The following is an 18,064-nucleotide window of genomic DNA, read 5'->3' as shown; positions in this document are numbered from 1 at the left end:
GACACAGAATCGGAAGCAGGCTCCAGGCTCCGAGTCGTCAGCACAGAGCCCGACGCAGGGCTCGAACTCACAGACCGTGAGATCACAACCTGAGCCGAAGTCGGAAACTCAACCGACTGAGCTACCCAGGCGCCCCTCCTCTTGTCTATTTATTTACTTTATTATCTCTTTAACGAACACGAGTCTATAACTTTCCTCTTGAAGATGACAAGAATGGTCTCGAGCGACCCATGAAGTTTCACAGTGTATTATAAAAATACCATTCTTAGAGGGGCCACGGAGTGGCTCAGTTGCTTGGGCGACTGACTTGATATCTGCTCCGGCCATGATCTCACCGTTCTTGGGTTCAAGCCCTGCACCGGGCTCCACGCTGATGGTGTGGAGCCTGCTTGGGATTCTCTCTCTCTGTCCCTCCCTCACTCGTGCGCATGCGCTCTCTCTCTCTCTCTCTCTCTCTCTCTCAAAATAAATAAACATTAAAAAAAAATTAAAAAATACCATTCTTAGAACCAGGAAGTTGGTACCAGCAACCTGGAGATTCTTGCTGCTCACTGAACAGCACAAATGGTCCAAAAAACAGCAACTCAACTCTAAAGGAGCCAAACCTCTGAATTAAGGGCTCTGTGAACGATCGACAAATGAGCAGTACAGATGCTTGAACGAAGCAGGTGGACACAGAGATGCGAAGCAGCCCAAGGCAGTCTTAGAGAAAAGTCACACAACGGGGAAAAGATTCTTTGTCTCACTCCTAGGAGAAACGCTGAAAAGCAATAGCCTACTGAGTCTCATTGCAGAGAGAGGGGGATGTTTCCTTAGGGGCATAAAAATATCTAAGGGTCAGGAGGCAGCTATGCTGAGCACATTCATTATTAAACTATAACTCTGATTTTGGAGAATGAAAAAGAATACTACTGTTTTCATAATGTAAACACACACACACACACACACACACACACACAAAACTAAACAGGATCTCCTCGGCTGGAGGAACAGAAGTTTAAAACAGTTGGCAGACTTTAGACTAGGGATTCTAAACCTGATTAGAACTACCACCAGGACAGCCTCTAGAGGCAGCTTAAGTAAGAGACATAAACTGATTGGTTTATCATAGACATAAAGCTGGCTTGAAGACCCAGATTTTTGGCTTTGGCCCCTGGCTGGGATGGAGCCATGGCCCCTTTTAGGGATTACACAAGAGTTTCTCAATACCTCCCCCAACCCCAATTTGGTTACCTTATTTCCCGACCTCATATTTCATGCCACGGGAAAGGCGACAGAGAAGCAAAAACCAAAGAAAAACAGCTTTTTTACTGGCACCACGTTCGTGTAACAACCTCTGACAGAGGCTTTAAATTAAGGTCCTCCGGGCCAACATTCTAAAGCCATAAATCAGACAGAAAGGGAGAGGTGCAAAGAGAGTGGGGGGCAGAGCGAATGATAACCTGACTTCACACCGTCGGGGATCCTGGAACTGCAGAAATGTGGAGAGAAGCCATCTAAGAAGGTGGGACCCCGTGGTTTGGGGGCCGTCGGCAGACTTCTGGAAGCCCTTGAAGGCTGTTCTGAAATGTTTCCAGCCGGTTCCCATAGAGGCTGCACTGAGTGGTATGGAGAATAGAAACCATACAAGTGATAAAGCTCGCTAATTTGGAAAAATGGGGGCTAGCGTGGAATTAGAGAGAAGGCCAAATGTAGGGTTTATTGCTTGTTTGCTTATTACTTTATGACAGGCCCTGAAAATTCCAGATGCTCCTCTAAGAAAAAGACAGGAGAGGTTTATAATAAATCACTAACCCTCTGTGAAGAGTACCCAGGGAATTTGTCTTCCAACAGAGAGAAAATCTCCCTTAAAACCATCTTTATACTAACAGTCAAAGCAAATATTCATTGAGTATATGTGCCAGGTAACAAGACAGCTTGCTTGATCTCCTTTTGTGTGAGGTGGGCACCATTATTTTATGCCCATTTTGTAGACAAAGATGCTGAGCTTTGGAGGGATTCATGAATTTTCCCAAGTGTGCTCAGCCAGAGGGAAGAGAGCTGGGACCCCAGTCAAGGGCTTCTGACAGTCAAGCCTGTGTCTTGTGAAATTTTATACAGAGGTTACTGCCTCTAATCGGTTACCCTGGGAGAAAAATGCATTTCTTTTTAGTGTGAACCTCTTCCGGGTCAGTCACTTTGCAGACTACCCCAAATCTGCTGCATTTAAAACCAAGTGTGTAAAATCACATCCTTGCACATGGACACAGCACAGCCTCTTCTGAACCTCTGATTGTTCTCAGCCTAAATACACTGCACGTCTTGCACCCGAGGATTTTTGCCCACTTTGCTCTGGAACTGAAAACTTAAAGCCAAATTTGCCACTCGCCTGCCATCACAGAACAGCAAAATGAATACTAAGAGCTCGCACTCTATCTGAGTGTTTAGCATGTGCCAAGCTTGATACTGGGCACTTGACTTGTATTAACTCACTTCAAACTCATCACAAACCTGAAGACAGGGGTCACTATGACCCTCACCGAGCAGAAAAGGACCCAGGAACACAGGCGGACTGCATGGTTTCCTCAAGGTCATCCAACCGGAAAATGGCAGAGCTGGGGATCCAGCCCAGGGAGCCTGCCCCCGGGCTATGCTGTCCACTCTTCAATACCATCTCTCACTGCCACATGCTCATCTAATTTTTATTCTAACCCATATTTTTATTTTCCTTGGTGCGGCAGATGGTTAGAAAATGGTTCCAGTGAATCGCACCTCTCTGTATCTGCGCCCTCTTGCAGACCCCTTCACGTTGACTCTGATTCGCTTTGACGAATGGAAAGGGCAAGGGTGACAGTGTGTGACTTCCAGGCCTAGGCCTTAAGGGGCCTTGCAGTTTCAACTTTCACCTTCCTGGAAGCTGCCCTGAGGCTACCATGTAAGGAAGCCAGTCCAGCCCACTGGAGGATGAAAAGCATATGAAAGAAAACAGGACTGACGCAGTCCCCAGCCAGCACCAGCTGCCAGCTGTGTGACCTTGACCATCGAGGCCGCTCCCGCCCCATGGACCCTCCAGCTGGATGAGTCCAGGAGTGCGTTCAGACACAGCCAGTCAAGGAACCACCCAGCCAATGCACAGAAACATTCCAGCATCTATTGCTGGAACACCCAGTGCAGAAGTACGCCACACCCTTCAGCCGATCGATCACTATTAGATCGATCAATTGATTATTCCTCCAGTCAGTGCTTTTCCAGAAGTCATGAAAATATGAATCAGTAGGTACCAAGGGACATAAACTCATTCTGTGTCTGAGGACCCAGAAACCAGCCCCATCCTTAGGGCCACTGGCACCCTCTGCCCTTTTGGGTTACCTCCCAAATGAACCTTAAAATTCACCACTCTCAGTCTTCCCAGGTACCAAGAAGTCACCTTGCAGTAATGTAAGGCAAAGGGTCTACTTCAAGGATCTCTTCTTGACCCTCGGTTCAGAGAGGGAGCTCCCCAGAAGGAAACGCCCCCTGCTCTAGAACATTCCGTCTCTGCTTAACGAAGTTCAGGGAAGGATGACAACATCACAAGTTCTGGCCTGATGGTGATGAGAAGGACCAGGTCCATCAGCAAACACTTGCAAGGCGTAATCAGCAGCACAGAGGAGCAGTCAGGGCTGTCCAGGGGACATGCGGATACATGACACATTGTCACACAGTCATGTGCCCCACCCCTACAATCCTACCCCAGGAGGGTACGGAGCAGAGATGAGAGCCAGGTCACTCCCCACCCGGCAATGGGTGCTCTGAGTCTCACAAACGTCTGACTGCCTGAGAGAAGAAATACAACAGAATGGTATCCCGTGGAAGAAATGAGGACACGGTCAGGCCCTTGTCACCAGAAAACACACAGCCCTCTCTGTCACCATGTATACTCGCACCACAGCAAAGCAGGCCTGAAGCAGGGAGGGAGTGGCAGGGAGGGGTAGAGGAGAGGGAAAGACTAGGCTGAACCAGACAAACCTAAACTCTGTCTGCAGGCCCAGGGCATGGGTTCTTTGTGTCCAGCCAAGACAGGATAAGCATGGAGAACCGCTCTGTCTGCTTCGGCTGGCCCCTGCCCCTGTGCTTCTCAATTACTCGTGGTAATGAGGAGCAAAGGAGAGCGCGGACAACCTAAATCCTCGGCTAATCCCCAGTCCTGATTTTAGCCCAGAGTTTATCCTTTTGTCCTGGGAACTTTTTCTCCCTTATCATTTTTTTTTCTTTTTTTCTTCTTTACTTTTTTCCGTTTTAAACAAAAATGGCCAACAAACATAAACATTAGAAGATTCAAGTTTCAGGTCCTTGGGCTGGGCTTTCTCTCCGGTTGCTGCCTTCCAGAAGAGGAGCTGCTAAAGAAAGAGACAGACAGCAAAGCTAAGACACTGGGTAACCTGAGTCAGCAGGGATCCGTGAGCCAGTCACATCGTGGACTCTTTGGAGAAAGAGCAGGGGTGACGGAGGCAGTAGGAAGAAGGCAGAGATCTGGGCAGGTCAGTAGCATTCAGGGTTCTACAGAGTCATGGAACCAAGGACAGACCTACATCTACATCTATATCTGTATCCGGATATCTAGATCTGTCTACATTTAGAGCCACCTATCTATATATGTGTGTATATTCATCCATATATAGATATAGATAGACGTAGATATAGAGAGAGAAAGCGGAAGAGGCAGAGAGATATTTATTTTAAAGCATTGGCTCACACGGTCATGGGGACCTGGCAAGTGTGAAATCCGCAGGGCAGGCTAGAAATTCAAGTAGGAGTAATGGTACAATCTTGAGTCCAAAATCAATAGGTCAGGCCAGGAGGCTGGAAACTCAGGCAGGATTTCTATGCTACAGTCTGGAGGCAAAATCCTTTGTTCAAGAAATCTCAGTTTTTGCTTTTAAGACCTTCAACTGATTGGATGAGGCCCACCCATGTTATGGAGGGTCATCTGCTTTACTTAAAGTCAACTGATTGCAAATGTTCATCTCATCTAAAAAATAACTTTGCAGCAACATCCACACGAGTGTAGGAACTAGTCTACTAGTGTAGAAACTGGGCGCTGCAGCCTAGTCACGTTCACCTACAAAATGAACCATCATGACGTCCATATGAAAAATGAGAGTAAGAAAAAAAACCCAATCTTACAGAAAACCACACCAAGAAGGGCCATGGGCCATAGAAATGTGCACTGGGAAGGTGCCTTGATGAACAATGCAGTATTCATGGAGAAAGAACCAGAAGCTCTCCTCCCAGGGGAGGTGCAGTTGCTAATTAAGGGCAGCTGCTCAGGGCGTCCTGACGGAGGGCTGCTGATCTGAGAGAAAAGGAAGTGGGAAGCTGATGGAGTGGAGGGCAGTGTCCTGGGAGAGGACGGGGCTCCTGGAGTCTCGGACCTAACGTGGGATCCTGAGAGACCCACGAGATGAGGGCACACAGAGAGGATGCAGAGGAGGTCAGGGGCCCCCCGTGGACACAATTTCTCCCAACGTCGTACTGGCTGTGTGCTGGCACCATGTCACGCTATGGAGAGGTCAGAAAAGTTCTGGAAGACATAGCAAGAAGGAAGAACCAGTCCTGAGATCTTAACCTATCCTTACCCCAGGCATTCCTCCATTCCTGGAACTTTCCCTGAGGGCCCCAAGCTTGAGCGCAGTCTCCCTGTGCTGAGTCTAGGACTGAGGATGCCTCCCGTAGCCCTTACCCTTGGGGCTGTGACTTGCCAGCTCTGTACGTTCCCGAGAGCGAGGCCTAATGGCAGCCTTTCTCCCCCCTTCCTCATCCCCACCCCCGGCCCCCAGCTCCTCCTTCGTAGCAGAGCCATGGAGTCTCCATTTAAAGGACACATAAAGAGGATTTCGTCCAGGAGCCCCCGTACTGCTGGAATCCTTGCAATGCACTCTCCAGCCGCAGAATTCTGCTCCAGCCTGACATTTCAGAGACGGGGCCACCCATTGTTGAGTAAATGCCAAACGGTGGGGACGAGACCACAGAGGCTGAGAAGAGAATGCCTGTCCCCTTGACTCATCCTGGAAAATGCTACACTCAACCCTCAGACTATCAAGCATTGGATTTTCTTGGGGGGGGGGAACAAATCAGCAAGAGGTTACCCGCCTGGAAAGTGAGAGGAACTTATTTATGCTTCGCTGTGAAAGGAACCGTCCCACCAGGCCAAGAACATTAAGGAAAACACTAGCGTGGTGTCGCCTGCAATTATCCTGAAACCCCTTCAAACACCGCAGGCCCACCTAGCCTCTTATCAAAAATGAATGAAATGCTGAACGATAACCCAAAATAACAAACCGTGCTGTGAAAAACAACCTTTCCTCAATCACAACATGAAATTCCAGAGGCGGAAGAAATCGCGTGGCTCCTGCCTCGGGCTTCTCTGAGTCAGCGTGTGAGGGTGGGAGTCGCGTGCGCTGCCGAGGAGGGGACCGCAGACACGAGAGGAGGGGCAGGTGGGCCCAGGTCCGAAGGCACTGACCTTCCTGATGTTGAAGGGCCAGAGATGTGGTCTCCGGGGGAGGAGATGCCGCTGGAGCCCATACTCTTCAGGAGAGATTTATGGAATGTCATGGAACAGGCCCTTTTTTGTTGACTCGGCCACACAGCGTTTTAGCACCTATGGTTTCAAGCCAACTATGTGAAGAAGTTATTTTTCTTACTTGTAGACTTCGCACTTTTTCACAGGAAGGGCCAAGAAGCCCCCCGGGGGACCATTCTTCCAAGCATCGTGTGCTGGGCTGGCTCCACCCTTCCACCGTGGACCCTTGCATCACACCCCACACTGACCTGCCATGTGGCCATCGCCAGTTCCCGAGTCTGAGTCATCCAGGGACCTAAGCACCCTCTGGAGGGGAGGGGGACGCGCAGAACTATCGCCCAGGGCTCCCGTCAGAACAGAGGACAGACCAGAGGCCTAGAAAAGGACAAGCCCAGAAGAGAGGCCCAGGCGAGAAGCAGCAGACTCACTGACAAACAGAATTGAGTCAAATCCCTAAAACCGTGTTCAGGTGTGTATCAAGTAGAGGTGGGAGTGGGGAGAACAGAAACCAAATAGGCACAAATTTAAAATAGTCACCTCTTCCACTGGAATGGGTGCCCCCATCTCTTTAATCTAAAGGCCATTTTCCCCATGGAGTGGGCGGCCAAAGGAAGTAAAAATGATTATCATCACCCAATCTTAACCTGCAGAGGGACTTTGGACCCCTTCTCTGGAGAAGGGCACCCCTTCTGAGGGACTCACTGGCCAAGAGATGCTCTTTAGCTCTGGCCCATTAGAAGTGATGGTGGCATTAATCCTCAGCAGGACAGCCATTCCCAAATGCCAGAGGGAACACAGGGCAGTCAGAGGAGCCAGTGTGGGGACACCCGGGCTTCTTGGCAAGGCTGAAAGCGAGAGCAAGGGCCTAGAACTCCCATCCTGCACACATCACCAGGGCCTGGCACATAGAAGGCTCCGTCGCCATTTCATGGGAGTCAACAATGGCTGTAACAGATGCAGTGCAGCATGGCGGCCAAGGGCATGGGCTCTGGGGTCAGATGGACCAGCCTCTACCACGTGTTATCTCTGTGACCTTGGGCAGTTTCCTTCAGCTCTCTAAGTCCCAGCTTCCTTACCTGGGAAAATAGGGTAACGATAGCGATCTCACAGGGTCACTGTGAGGCTGTGATGAAATAGTGTATGTTAAGCATCTCACCTGGTCCCAGAGTCAGTTGATAAATGGCCTAAGGTCCTAGCTGGTGTAAGGGAGCAGTGTCCTCAGCCAATGTGGAGGGAACCTGGGCTTCCTGACCCATCCTCATGAATAACTAGTCTCTGCAGTTAGCCTTCAGGGATGGATCAAGGGTGGGTAGTGGGCACAGTCTTCCCCAATGCAGGCAATAAAGGGGCATGCTGGCTGTAGGCAAACTAAAAAATATAATAATAGAACTAAGAATCAGTCTGCCTTTTATGATCGCCATCCCAGCAACTCAAAACAGTATCAGTGACGGAACATTTCCCTCCACTGGAGTGGAGGGCACCACTGCCCCCCTCCCTCTGGGACCCCATTGCTCGACAGTTGGATCCTTCCTTAGACACCCCTTGTATTTCTTCCCCTTAGCACCAGGCAGAGGCCTTGGCACACAGCAGTTGTTGATGGGCCTGTGACCCTGAACAAGGCCCTCAACCAGCCTGAGCTCCTTTCTGTCATTTAAAATGAAGCGGGGGGTGGGGCACCTGGGTGGCTCAGTCAGTGAAGTGGCTGACTTTGTCTCAGGTCATGATCTCACGGTTCATGAGTTCGAGCCCCGCACTGGGCTCTGTGCTGACAGCTCAGAGCCTGGAGCCTGCTTCGGATTCTCTCTCTGTCCCTTCCCCATTCACGTTCTGTCTCTCTCTCTCTCTCAAAAATAAATAAACATTAAAAAGTAATAATAAAAAGATACGCTCTCTTGGCCCACAATTTTATAATTAGGCAACATCGGGTGCAGGTCCCCACAGCTCAGCTGCCTGATCGACATTCAGTCTCCCATGTCCCAGTGAACCCAAGCACCAGGAAGGGGTTAAGTGAGGGGCACTGTTGGGGCTTTCAGGTTCTCCTTTGCACCACTCAGCCCCCTCAGGGTCACGCTGCGTGGCCTGACCTGCTGTGGCTCAGAGGCCCCGTCTCCAGAACAAAAGTAACCGTGCCCGTCCCACATGCCTGACACTGGCTGAGGGCACCTACTCACGCGGGTGTTTGCAGTAGGCTCTGTAAATAGGGCGTGTTGCTGGGATGAAATGTCGTGGGTGAGGACGTGTAAGGGAAAATTACAAACCAGCCAGCCTGTCTAAATAATTTCTCTCTGTGGAACCCAAAATGGCCAGGCATGGCTCACCATTGTCGGAAGCAGTGACCTCTGCCTTCCCACGCAGAAGAAACTGAGGAGTGGAGGAAAACAAGATACAAATTCTACGGAAGATATTTCTTCGAGGATGGATTGTCCCAATATAGCATAGAGGCACTTTTTTTTTTTTTTTTTAACTTTTCCCCCAAAGCATCACTGACTCATATCCCTTCAAATTTTAGAAAAGGCTCCATCTCAACTGCCTCATGCCATTCCGGGAGCTCATATGACCCTTCCACCAAAAAGAATGTGAAATGCTCCCCAGTGGTTTTGCAATGACATGTCCTGAGAAGGGGCAAGCTGTCTTCTTTTTAGTTTTGCTCAGTAACTTCATTGACCTTGATCTGACAAGCTCTGTCCTTTAAGGGCAAGAGCTAGCAAATCAAACTTCAGGCGAGACAGGAAGGAGGGAGCCCACGCCGGGGGGTGGGGAGTGGTGATGGGAGAGATAGCTTTTGTCAAATAAAGTATCATAACTTCACCCTTCATCTCCCAAAACACTAACGCATGAGTGCGCTTATAAGATATGTACCCTGACTTCTTCCAAAGCCATTTTACAAATAAACACAGAATGAGGATCCTCACACAGGGAAGAGATGGTATTTGACTTCTAGTAACCTGGAAGGAGCCAATTACAATACCTCAGCAGGACCTCTGGGTTCAGGTTTTCAGCAGCAGAGGCCAAAAGGAAAACGCTGGGGCGCATGGTTTTGCTATCAACACCAAAAAGCATACAGACTCACCTACAGAAAAAAACCTTTGCTGTTCGAGCAAGTCCCAGATAGATGCTGGTCATACTTCCGCCCAGCACCCCTCTGTCTGAAGCAGATGCGGGAGGTGAGGGAACAAGACAGGGAAAGCTAATTTGAAAACAGGGCAGTAATATACTGTGGGGCTGGGCTCTCTAGGGCCTGCAAACGTGTTTATGGCTCCTCTCTGCAAAGGGAAAGCTTGAGAAAGGCCTTTGTTGCTATGGAGAGAGCCATAGGGATGACCACCCTTCCCTGTCCCCAGCTCCCTTCTACTGGCCGTGAGTGGCTAAGACACCTGCAGAAGATAAATGGGCAGACATCCAGGAGGCCAGTTATAGAAATAAACATCAAGGGTTTGTTTTTATATAGATACTTTAAATGCTCACAAGCCCAGACCCGTCCTCGGCTGCTAACGTTAGCGGATTACTCATTCTTCCTTCCAATCACGTCATGTGCAAGGTTCCAGGTGGCTGTGGGGTATTTGCTCACAACGGCTACCGCTGGTTTCCCTGAGAGCTGTTTATTTTTCCAGGCCTCAGGTCATTACATCACCCCGCGGTTTCTGGGCAGGCCAAGAGTGCTGGTTTGGGGAGGTGGGGGATCCGGCCGGGAGGTGCAATTGCCTCAGTGACCCCACATCCCAGTCACAGCAGCTGTCCCGGCAGGAGCTTCCTGGCGAGGAAGGAGCAATCCCAAATGCAGCCAAGGGGACCACAGCAGGCCCAGAGGAGCAACGCTCTGACACTGACACCGGCAGGTAAGGGTCAGGGGGCTGCAAACCCCTTACCTGCGACATGGATGGTGAGTTAGGCAAACGCTCCCACGTAGGAGGAGACGGGGTCGTTTTCATGACAAAACTTACAAGAAACGCCATTTCCACCCTGTGTCCCTGCTGACAGCTCTGTCTCCCGGAGACAGAGTTTCCACAAGACGCTGCCTTCGGGGACACCCGGAAGGAAGCTGTGCAGGACAAAGAGGCAAGGGAGGAAAAGGAGTCCTTCTGGATTTCACCCACAGTGCCAGGTTCTAGGGCCTTCCTGAAATCCCAGATGAGATCGTGAAAGAAGTTAACTAGGAAAGGTGGCAATAAAGGAAAGAAACAGATGGACAAGGAAGAAGGGAAGTCAAATGACTCCACCAGTGGCCCCGAGAGCTAGCCACGTAGGGGCAGAGGGAAAGGGCCTATGTGCCTTGAGGGCATTGCTATGCTGCTCCAAGAGAAGAGTTAAGGCTCACACGACCATACGTCCTGAGAGTATTTTCCCAGGCCAGAAAGCACAGAATTTTGTCATACTGGGGGGTGGGGGTGGGGGTGGGGGGTGGAAATCAAGAGGGAGAGAGACTTTTGTAAATCACAGCTGTACGACAGTGTCTGCACCCAGTAAAATTAGAAGCCGTGGGATATGGCGTATGGGACGGAGAATGAGACAGCCTAGTTTTCGTCATTTCGTTAATCTCTCCGCTCTTTCCTATAAAAATGCAGATGACTAAAAAGACTTTTAAGTTCTAGTTATATCAAGAAATGCCTTAGTAGCTAGCCTCTGATACCAAAAACTCCGCAAGAGTTCATATTTTCTTACAAAAGCAGAACAGAGTCTCTGGCCAACACTCATATGTGGGAAGACACCTGCTCTCAGGTTCTAGGGCGTCGGCTGGCCAGGTACGTCGTCCTCCTGAAAGTGGGAGAGCTCCTGGTGCAGCGGAGACAAGGATCCGAGAGAGAAGTCTGAAGAGGCAAACCCGTCAACGCCGAGGCTGCCAAGTACTCAACAGGCGACACTGACCATGGTGAACACAAGACAAAGCCTTAAAAACACGGATCGACACCTCCAGGAGGAGAGAAGGAGACAGGATAAGTCTGCAGGCGTATGCGTCATGTTATTGCAAAGCTTCAGCTGCCCCGTGGAACCTTTCCAACATCAACAGTCCCCAGGCCAGAAAACAAACCTGGCGTCACAGGGTCTGAGTGTGAAAGACGGATGTTTGGGGTGTAGAGGGAACTGGGATGGCCTTCTTGCCTCCGAGAGCGAGTGGGAAGAGCTCTCACCTAGACTGGCTTCTGAGGCCCACTTCACCCTCCCCAGAGGTGGGGGCTGAAGCTCACCTAACCCAGAATCTTCTGGCAAACTCTGTCGGGAAACCTGCCTCGGGGGCTTGACCCAGAGGCTCCAGTCCATAGCAGAGCCAGCACCCCAGACATGAGTTATCATTAAGGTAGATCTGACTTCTCAACAAACCAAATGGAATAGCGTGACCGGTGGCTAGCAGAGAAGCCGTTATTTTTAAAATTGTTTATGACACACCTACTATGCGTTAGGCATTTCATATATTGTTGAATCCTCAGAAAAACCCTGCAAGGCGCTAATAACTTTGTTTCACGTACGAACTTTCTCGAGGTCACTTAGCTCTCACGGGAAGCTAGCACTGGAAGCCAGGTCTGTGCTATCCTATGTCTTTACATATTGTCTATGGCCGTTTTTGTGCTGCGACAGTAGAGTTGAATAGGTGACAGACTGTCTGGCCTGCAAAACCTAAAATGTTTACTATCTGGCTGACCCTTTACAGGAAGCGGTTTGCTGGCCTTTGGCATATAGGAATGAAATAGAAGCATTTGGATGGGAATGTGTGCCTGGGGGGTGTCTTTTTTGTGGTTTTTGGCCCCTCGCATAGACCAGGCAGAAGGAAGGGCCATGCCTCCTGAGATGTTTCCCAACATGCCCAGGGAAGCCTGACTCAGCCCAGGAGCTCTGGGCAGCTTACGTAGCCCTGCCCAGCACCCCCCACCCCCCAACATGAACCTTTGCCAAGCGTTAACATTCTGTTCTAGTGCACACTCTCACAAATGAGAGGTCTGACTTTTGTGGGCAAGGGTAGGGGCTCATTTGTACGTAGAAGGTGGTAAACCTTGTAATGGCAACAGCATGGGCTTTGGTATGGGACAAACCTACAGACCTGGCCTGGGCTGAGTCAGGCTTCCCTGGGCACGCTGGGAAACATCTCAGGAGGCATGGCCCTTCCTTCTGCCTGGTCTATGAGAGGGGCCAAAAACCACAAAAAAGACACCCCCCAGGCACACATTCGCATCCAAATGCTTCTATTTCATTCCCATATGCCAAAGGCCAGCAAACTGTTTTCTGTCACTTCCAGTGAGGTACCACAGGCACCAAAACCACCTCTCTTTGACTTATATTTGCCTGACAGCAAGAGGGGAGGCGGGAAAAGGTGCTGCAAAGAAGCTTTTGCTCACAATGACAGTCACAAATTCTTTCCTGATTGAGAGATTCTCGCGGTAAGCAGTATCATTAATATTTCCATTGTTCCCTACCTACCATGATGATGAGAATAACAAAGATAGGTACTTACCGTTTATCCTGCACTTACTATCACTTAGCCAGGCATTGGTTAAGTTCCACACAGACAGTAACTCAGCTAACCTTTAACCACAGTCCCCTGAGGGAAAGATCATAATCCCAGATGAGAACTGAGGCTGGGGGGGGGGGGGGATTATGTGCCTTGACTGGGTCACTCACTAAGTGTCGGAGCCAGGAAGCGAATGCAGGTTTTGCCGATTCCAACGTCTATGCTTTAACCATGGCACGATTGTGTCAAAGACTCTGGCCCACAGGATTCACAAGGTCTTCTTCCCACCCCACCATCCCGTACCTCCATCTTTGATAAAAAAGGGAACCAGAGGGGCGCCTGGGTGGCTCAGTAGGTTGAGCGTCCGACTTCGGCTCAGGTCATGACCTGTGCTTACAGCTCAGGGCCTGGAGCCTGCTTCGGATTCTGTATCTCCGTCTCTCTCTGCCCCTAACCCATTAGCATTCTGTCTCTGTCTCCCTCAAAAATAAATAAAACATTAAAAAAAAATTAAAAAAAAAAAAGGGAACCAAACACATGTAGCCCAAGTCAGAGAGAAAATCAACCAATGCTGTACGGATCTACCTCATGGGCTAACTCACTTCATGCACTCAAGTTTCCCACTACCACCTTTAGGACAAAGCTGGCATACAGATAAACCTAAAGGGGGCCAATGAGAGCCCACTCATTAATTAATGGTCTTGTAAAACTCTGCCCATCAGTTCAAAGGGATGTGTCTTTTGTTTATAGACCTTGATATCCATAAGGAAAAAATGATATGGCTGAAATGAAATTCACCAACCAGGCATAAATTATGCAGAGGGGCATTTCTCACAATGAGGTCTTAGGCTAAAAGAAGGATGATTTCCCCATGATAGAGATACAGATTGGGTTTGTTAATACATTTTCCTGTTGGTGGACTTCTGGTCTTTACTGATGGTAGATGAACTTTATTGCTTTTGTCTTCATTGATGATCAATGAACTCTACAAGTGAGTCCTACAAATCTAATCACCCTTCAAAAATTATCACCTTTCCACAAGGGGTTCAGCCAGCACCAAAACTTGACCACTCATAAGACCCTCAAAAGATCATATCAGAAAATACATGACTGTAAGCAGCCATTTTGAGCCTTAAAAAACGCACAGAAGCAAGTCTCTTATGGCTTGAAGTCCAACTTTTCCATGCCAGGCCATTTTTAAAAATTCTCTGCCTGGCATATAAAGAGCCACTTGAAAGTATTAAAACATGTAGTCAAAAGAGTTTTTTGCTAAAAGGATCAAATACTCATGAAAGACGATCCCTGACATACTAACTGAAGAAAATTAAAGTTGGAGGGGATTAACTCGTCTAATCTCATTTTATAGCTGTAGAAATTGAAGATAAGACAGTTTAAAGGACTTGCCCAAGCCCACACAACAGGTAGTTGTGGAGTAACCACAGGGCAACCACAGGCGAATCGGCATGTATACAATCCCAGGCAGATCATTTACCTGAATTTCTTACATTGGTGTTGTTCAGTTTGGAGTCCTTGATTACCAAGTGCTTAATCCATAGAGTGGGGGCCGTAATTTCTGAAAAAAAAAAAAAAAAAAAGAAGAAGAAGAAGAAGAAGAAGGGAGAAAATAAAGTCTGGGCAAAGGGAGTAGATAACTTGTAGTGCAGCCCCCAGACTTCAGGAGCTTTTTCTGAAGCCTGGGGCATCAAGGCTTGGAGCTTTCTCCCTCATTCCACATCCACTTTGTCCCAATGCCCTCTCCCTTCTCAGTAAGGAAGCTCCTCTACCCGCCAGCTCACAGGAGCCAACGAGGGCCTCCCATACTCAGAGGCAGAGTGGTCTAAGTCCAGAGGCGCTGAGCCGCTCCATCCAGGAATAAAAATATTATCCCAGGAGGTGAGGAGCATGGGCCCAGCCAAGTCTCTCTCAGCTGCTTCCCTGGAAGAAGATTTAAAGGGGATAAATCAACAAACGAATGCCAAACAAACCACAGAGACCATTTTGGAGGAAACGGCTGAGCCACAACAGATTTCAGCTTGCTGAGACTCTGTTCCACATGGGAAGGAAAGTGATGAGTCCAACGTGTGCATCAATACCTTTCCTAATGGATTCTCACTGAACAGAGGCTGAATCCCTCCATCCAGAGAGCTTGGGGGAACCTCTAGGGCCTTCAGGGCTTGGGTCCCTCAGTGGACAAGTGGTATGGGAATCAGGAGAACCCTGATCAACTTTAGAGTCATGAAATCTTCAGTGGGATTGTTGGGGCGATCTCCCAAGGTGACACGGTCTCCACCTCCCACCTGATCCCCCAGGATCCCAGACCTGCCAATAATCCAGGAGATTTGTGGATCACAGAAACATCTGAATTTCTAGGCATGAACACACATATGTTCCACTAAATGACCAGTTGTAAAGGACAGCTCACATTCAATCCTATGTAGAGCTGAGCCTGTGCTAGAGACATCCCTAGCCACAGTACCAACCAATGGCATAATTTCTTTTTACTCCTGTCTCCCTGTCCAGTATCGTGATTTAGGCCTGGATACACTCAGCCGAAAGCTGCTCAGAGGTCGCTGCATGTTGCACTCAGAGTCAAACCTCATTGTCAGACTTTCTAGAAATTGCACTCTGCCAAGCTTCCTGCTCTTCTTCATGGGAACTTGGAGTACACAGCAAAGCATCCTGAAGAATGCAGGCCAGGAGCAACCCAAGCTCAAAGAGAGGCCAGCCTTCTGCACTCCACACCTCACCTGTCATTCCTCATACCTCCAGGGACATCCAGCCTCTATCTTGCTACCAGCCACACTATTTCTCTTGCCCTAGAATTCTCCTCTTACAAATGTCTTGACTCAGCTCTCACGGTCCAACTTAGCTAAACCAGGTCCACTAACCAATCCCTTTCCCCCTACTTTCCTACAATACCCCATCCCCACCATATGCTCCCCTCCCCACCACCCCAACTACAATGCCCTGATTCTTCCCATCTCCTTTCAAGATCCAGTCCACGTTCCATCTCTTGACACAGTCTTTTCCCAGACCATGGTGATCTCTTTCTCCCTTAAATGTCCATTATAATAAAAACTGAGACCGTGTAATTTAACACATAAAGTTCTCTGATAGTTGCCATTGTCTTGAGAGCAAAGGCTTCATCTCATCTAATCCTCCGTTGTCCCCCACAGGCCTAGCACAACGCTGGGCACAGAGAAGGAACTTGTAAGTGTCGGTTCATCTACTGAAGGGACAGTGCTGGCCTGTCTTTCTCAGCCATGGCTCCTTGGTCTTGGCAGCTCAAAGGGTCCATCCAGGCTGTGTTATTGTTGGACATCAGCAGCCAGGCAGGAAGCCTGGCTAGAACAGAGGACCTTTCCAGAAGTAGAGAGTGTACCAGTTCCTGGGAGGATTTGCATTTTTTAAAAGGTTAAAACAACCCAGACTAAACTGGGAAAAAATTGAAATTAAAAAAGAAAAAACTAATAATAAAGCTTACACAAACATCCAAAGAAAGGATGTTCCTCAAATCTAAACACGGGTGGGAGAATTAGAGTCGTAAGTAATAAAAGAGCTTACCATCTCCATCGAATACTGGCTGAGTCTCCATCGTGGGTGTCGGCTTAGACCCGTCATCTGAATTGAGGGTTAAAAAGAATCGAAAAGAGACTACCATTATTGAGGTAAATACTATCTACTCTCCAGCACTGTTGAATGGTTGGGGTTTGCACATGGCCCGGCCAAGTCCCAGTGAAGAGACCAAAGAGAAAGGAAAGATAGAAAGCAAGAACAGGAAGGAAAAAAGAACCACAGAGACACGCCAAGAGTAAGACAAACCCAGCTGTGTGTTCACCATTCCAGGGGAAGGACAAAAGGGAGCTCAACTGTCATGGCTTTGGAGGGTCCTCCCTCACTAACCTGCATGTACCAGCATGATGACTCTGTCAGCCCTGGTCCTCCCCGCAGGAAAACTGAGGGGGGGGGCAGGCATCTTCCCCAGCAGCCCTGGGTTTTGCCCAGGCAGGTTAGGATAAGGTTAGCATACTTGGTGGCATAAAATTCTGGTGTCCCCAGTTCCGTCCTGCCCTCTTATGAACGGTACCAGCATAGTACCTAGTGGCCCTCGTTGAAGAGCTTCAGGAAAACACCAGACCGTGGTGCTATTCCCTCTTGAACACCTGGCTATTTCTCTGGCCTCCCCTAAAAGGGAAGAGAAGGGCAGGAGGGCCCATCCTGTCTCCAGGATGCCAAAGTGAAGAGAATCAGGAACCCTTAGAACATTTTTTTAACTGTGGAACATCATGCCCTCCAATTCCCAGTGAGGTGGGGGCAAACAAAATGGAAGGGGATGTGGGAAACTGCACCCTGGATTTGTTCTGAAATTTGTACCAGAGATGATGGGAGCAGGAGGTGCCCAGTAACAAAACGCTAATCTACATCATTCCAGCAATATTGGCAGCTCCCTGCGGGGCAAGACCCTCTGTGGGTCAGGAGCGAGTGTAGACTTTACCCACCTTTCAGGACTCTTGAGTTTTTTTCATCAAGATCCCCAACCTTAGTGTCGGGCAGTGTCTCTCAACTTCTTTTCATTATCGCCCACCTAGACCTTCTCTCTCTCTCTCTCTTTTTTTTTTTTTAAATCATCTACCTAATGAACTATCAATAACACAGGCACACTGTGTTTCTGTTCATGTGGTGTATGTATAGCTGTGCTTTCAATGTAAAAAGAGCAAAGAGTTCTTTCTCCTCCTGCCGCCCCCAATCCATTTTCACCTGCTTGGTATCTCTGCCCCCATTGAGAATGCAAGATGAGAGATTTCTCTGTGTTCTCCCTGGGTGGGGGTGGGGGAAGAAGAACCCCAGGGTCTCAGGCAGTGTGATGATTACACCATCCCCCAGAAATCTTCTACAACTGAACACTCTATTCTCCAAGCATCGACTATTTTGTTGTCATTGTATTCAATCAGTCATTTATTTCTATTTGCTTGCTTGTTTTGCCAATGGCTCTTATTTTTAAGCTTTCGGTTTTGTTTGTTTATTTTAGCAGAAGAATAATTCACATGCAGTATTGTATTCGTTTCAAGCATACGGCCTAC

The 18,064-nt window shown here is 48.8% G+C and overlaps 1 protein-coding gene across 1 annotated transcript in view; it reads right to left on the bottom strand.

Annotated features, from left to right (window-relative positions):
* SMOC1 (SPARC related modular calcium binding 1) overlaps nt 1-18,064 on the bottom strand; it is a 90,144-nt gene that overhangs the window by 20,181 nt on the left and 51,899 nt on the right. The window contains exons 6-7 of the mRNA XM_040478429.1: nt 16,548-16,604; nt 14,476-14,556 (exon numbers count right to left, since the gene is read on the bottom strand). Coding sequence (XP_040334363.1) covers nt 14,476-14,556; nt 16,548-16,604 — 138 coding nt within the window. The remainder of the gene's footprint in view (nt 1-14,475; nt 14,557-16,547; nt 16,605-18,064) is intronic.

Source organism: Herpailurus yagouaroundi, unplaced genomic scaffold (genome assembly GCF_014898765.1).
Source record: "Herpailurus yagouaroundi ecotype Mexico unplaced genomic scaffold, PumYag 141, whole genome shotgun sequence".
Taxonomy (NCBI): Eukaryota; Metazoa; Chordata; class Mammalia; order Carnivora; family Felidae; genus Herpailurus; species Herpailurus yagouaroundi.
The sequence above is the reverse complement of the archived record's forward strand: the minus strand, read 5'-3'. Positions and strand labels throughout refer to the sequence as shown.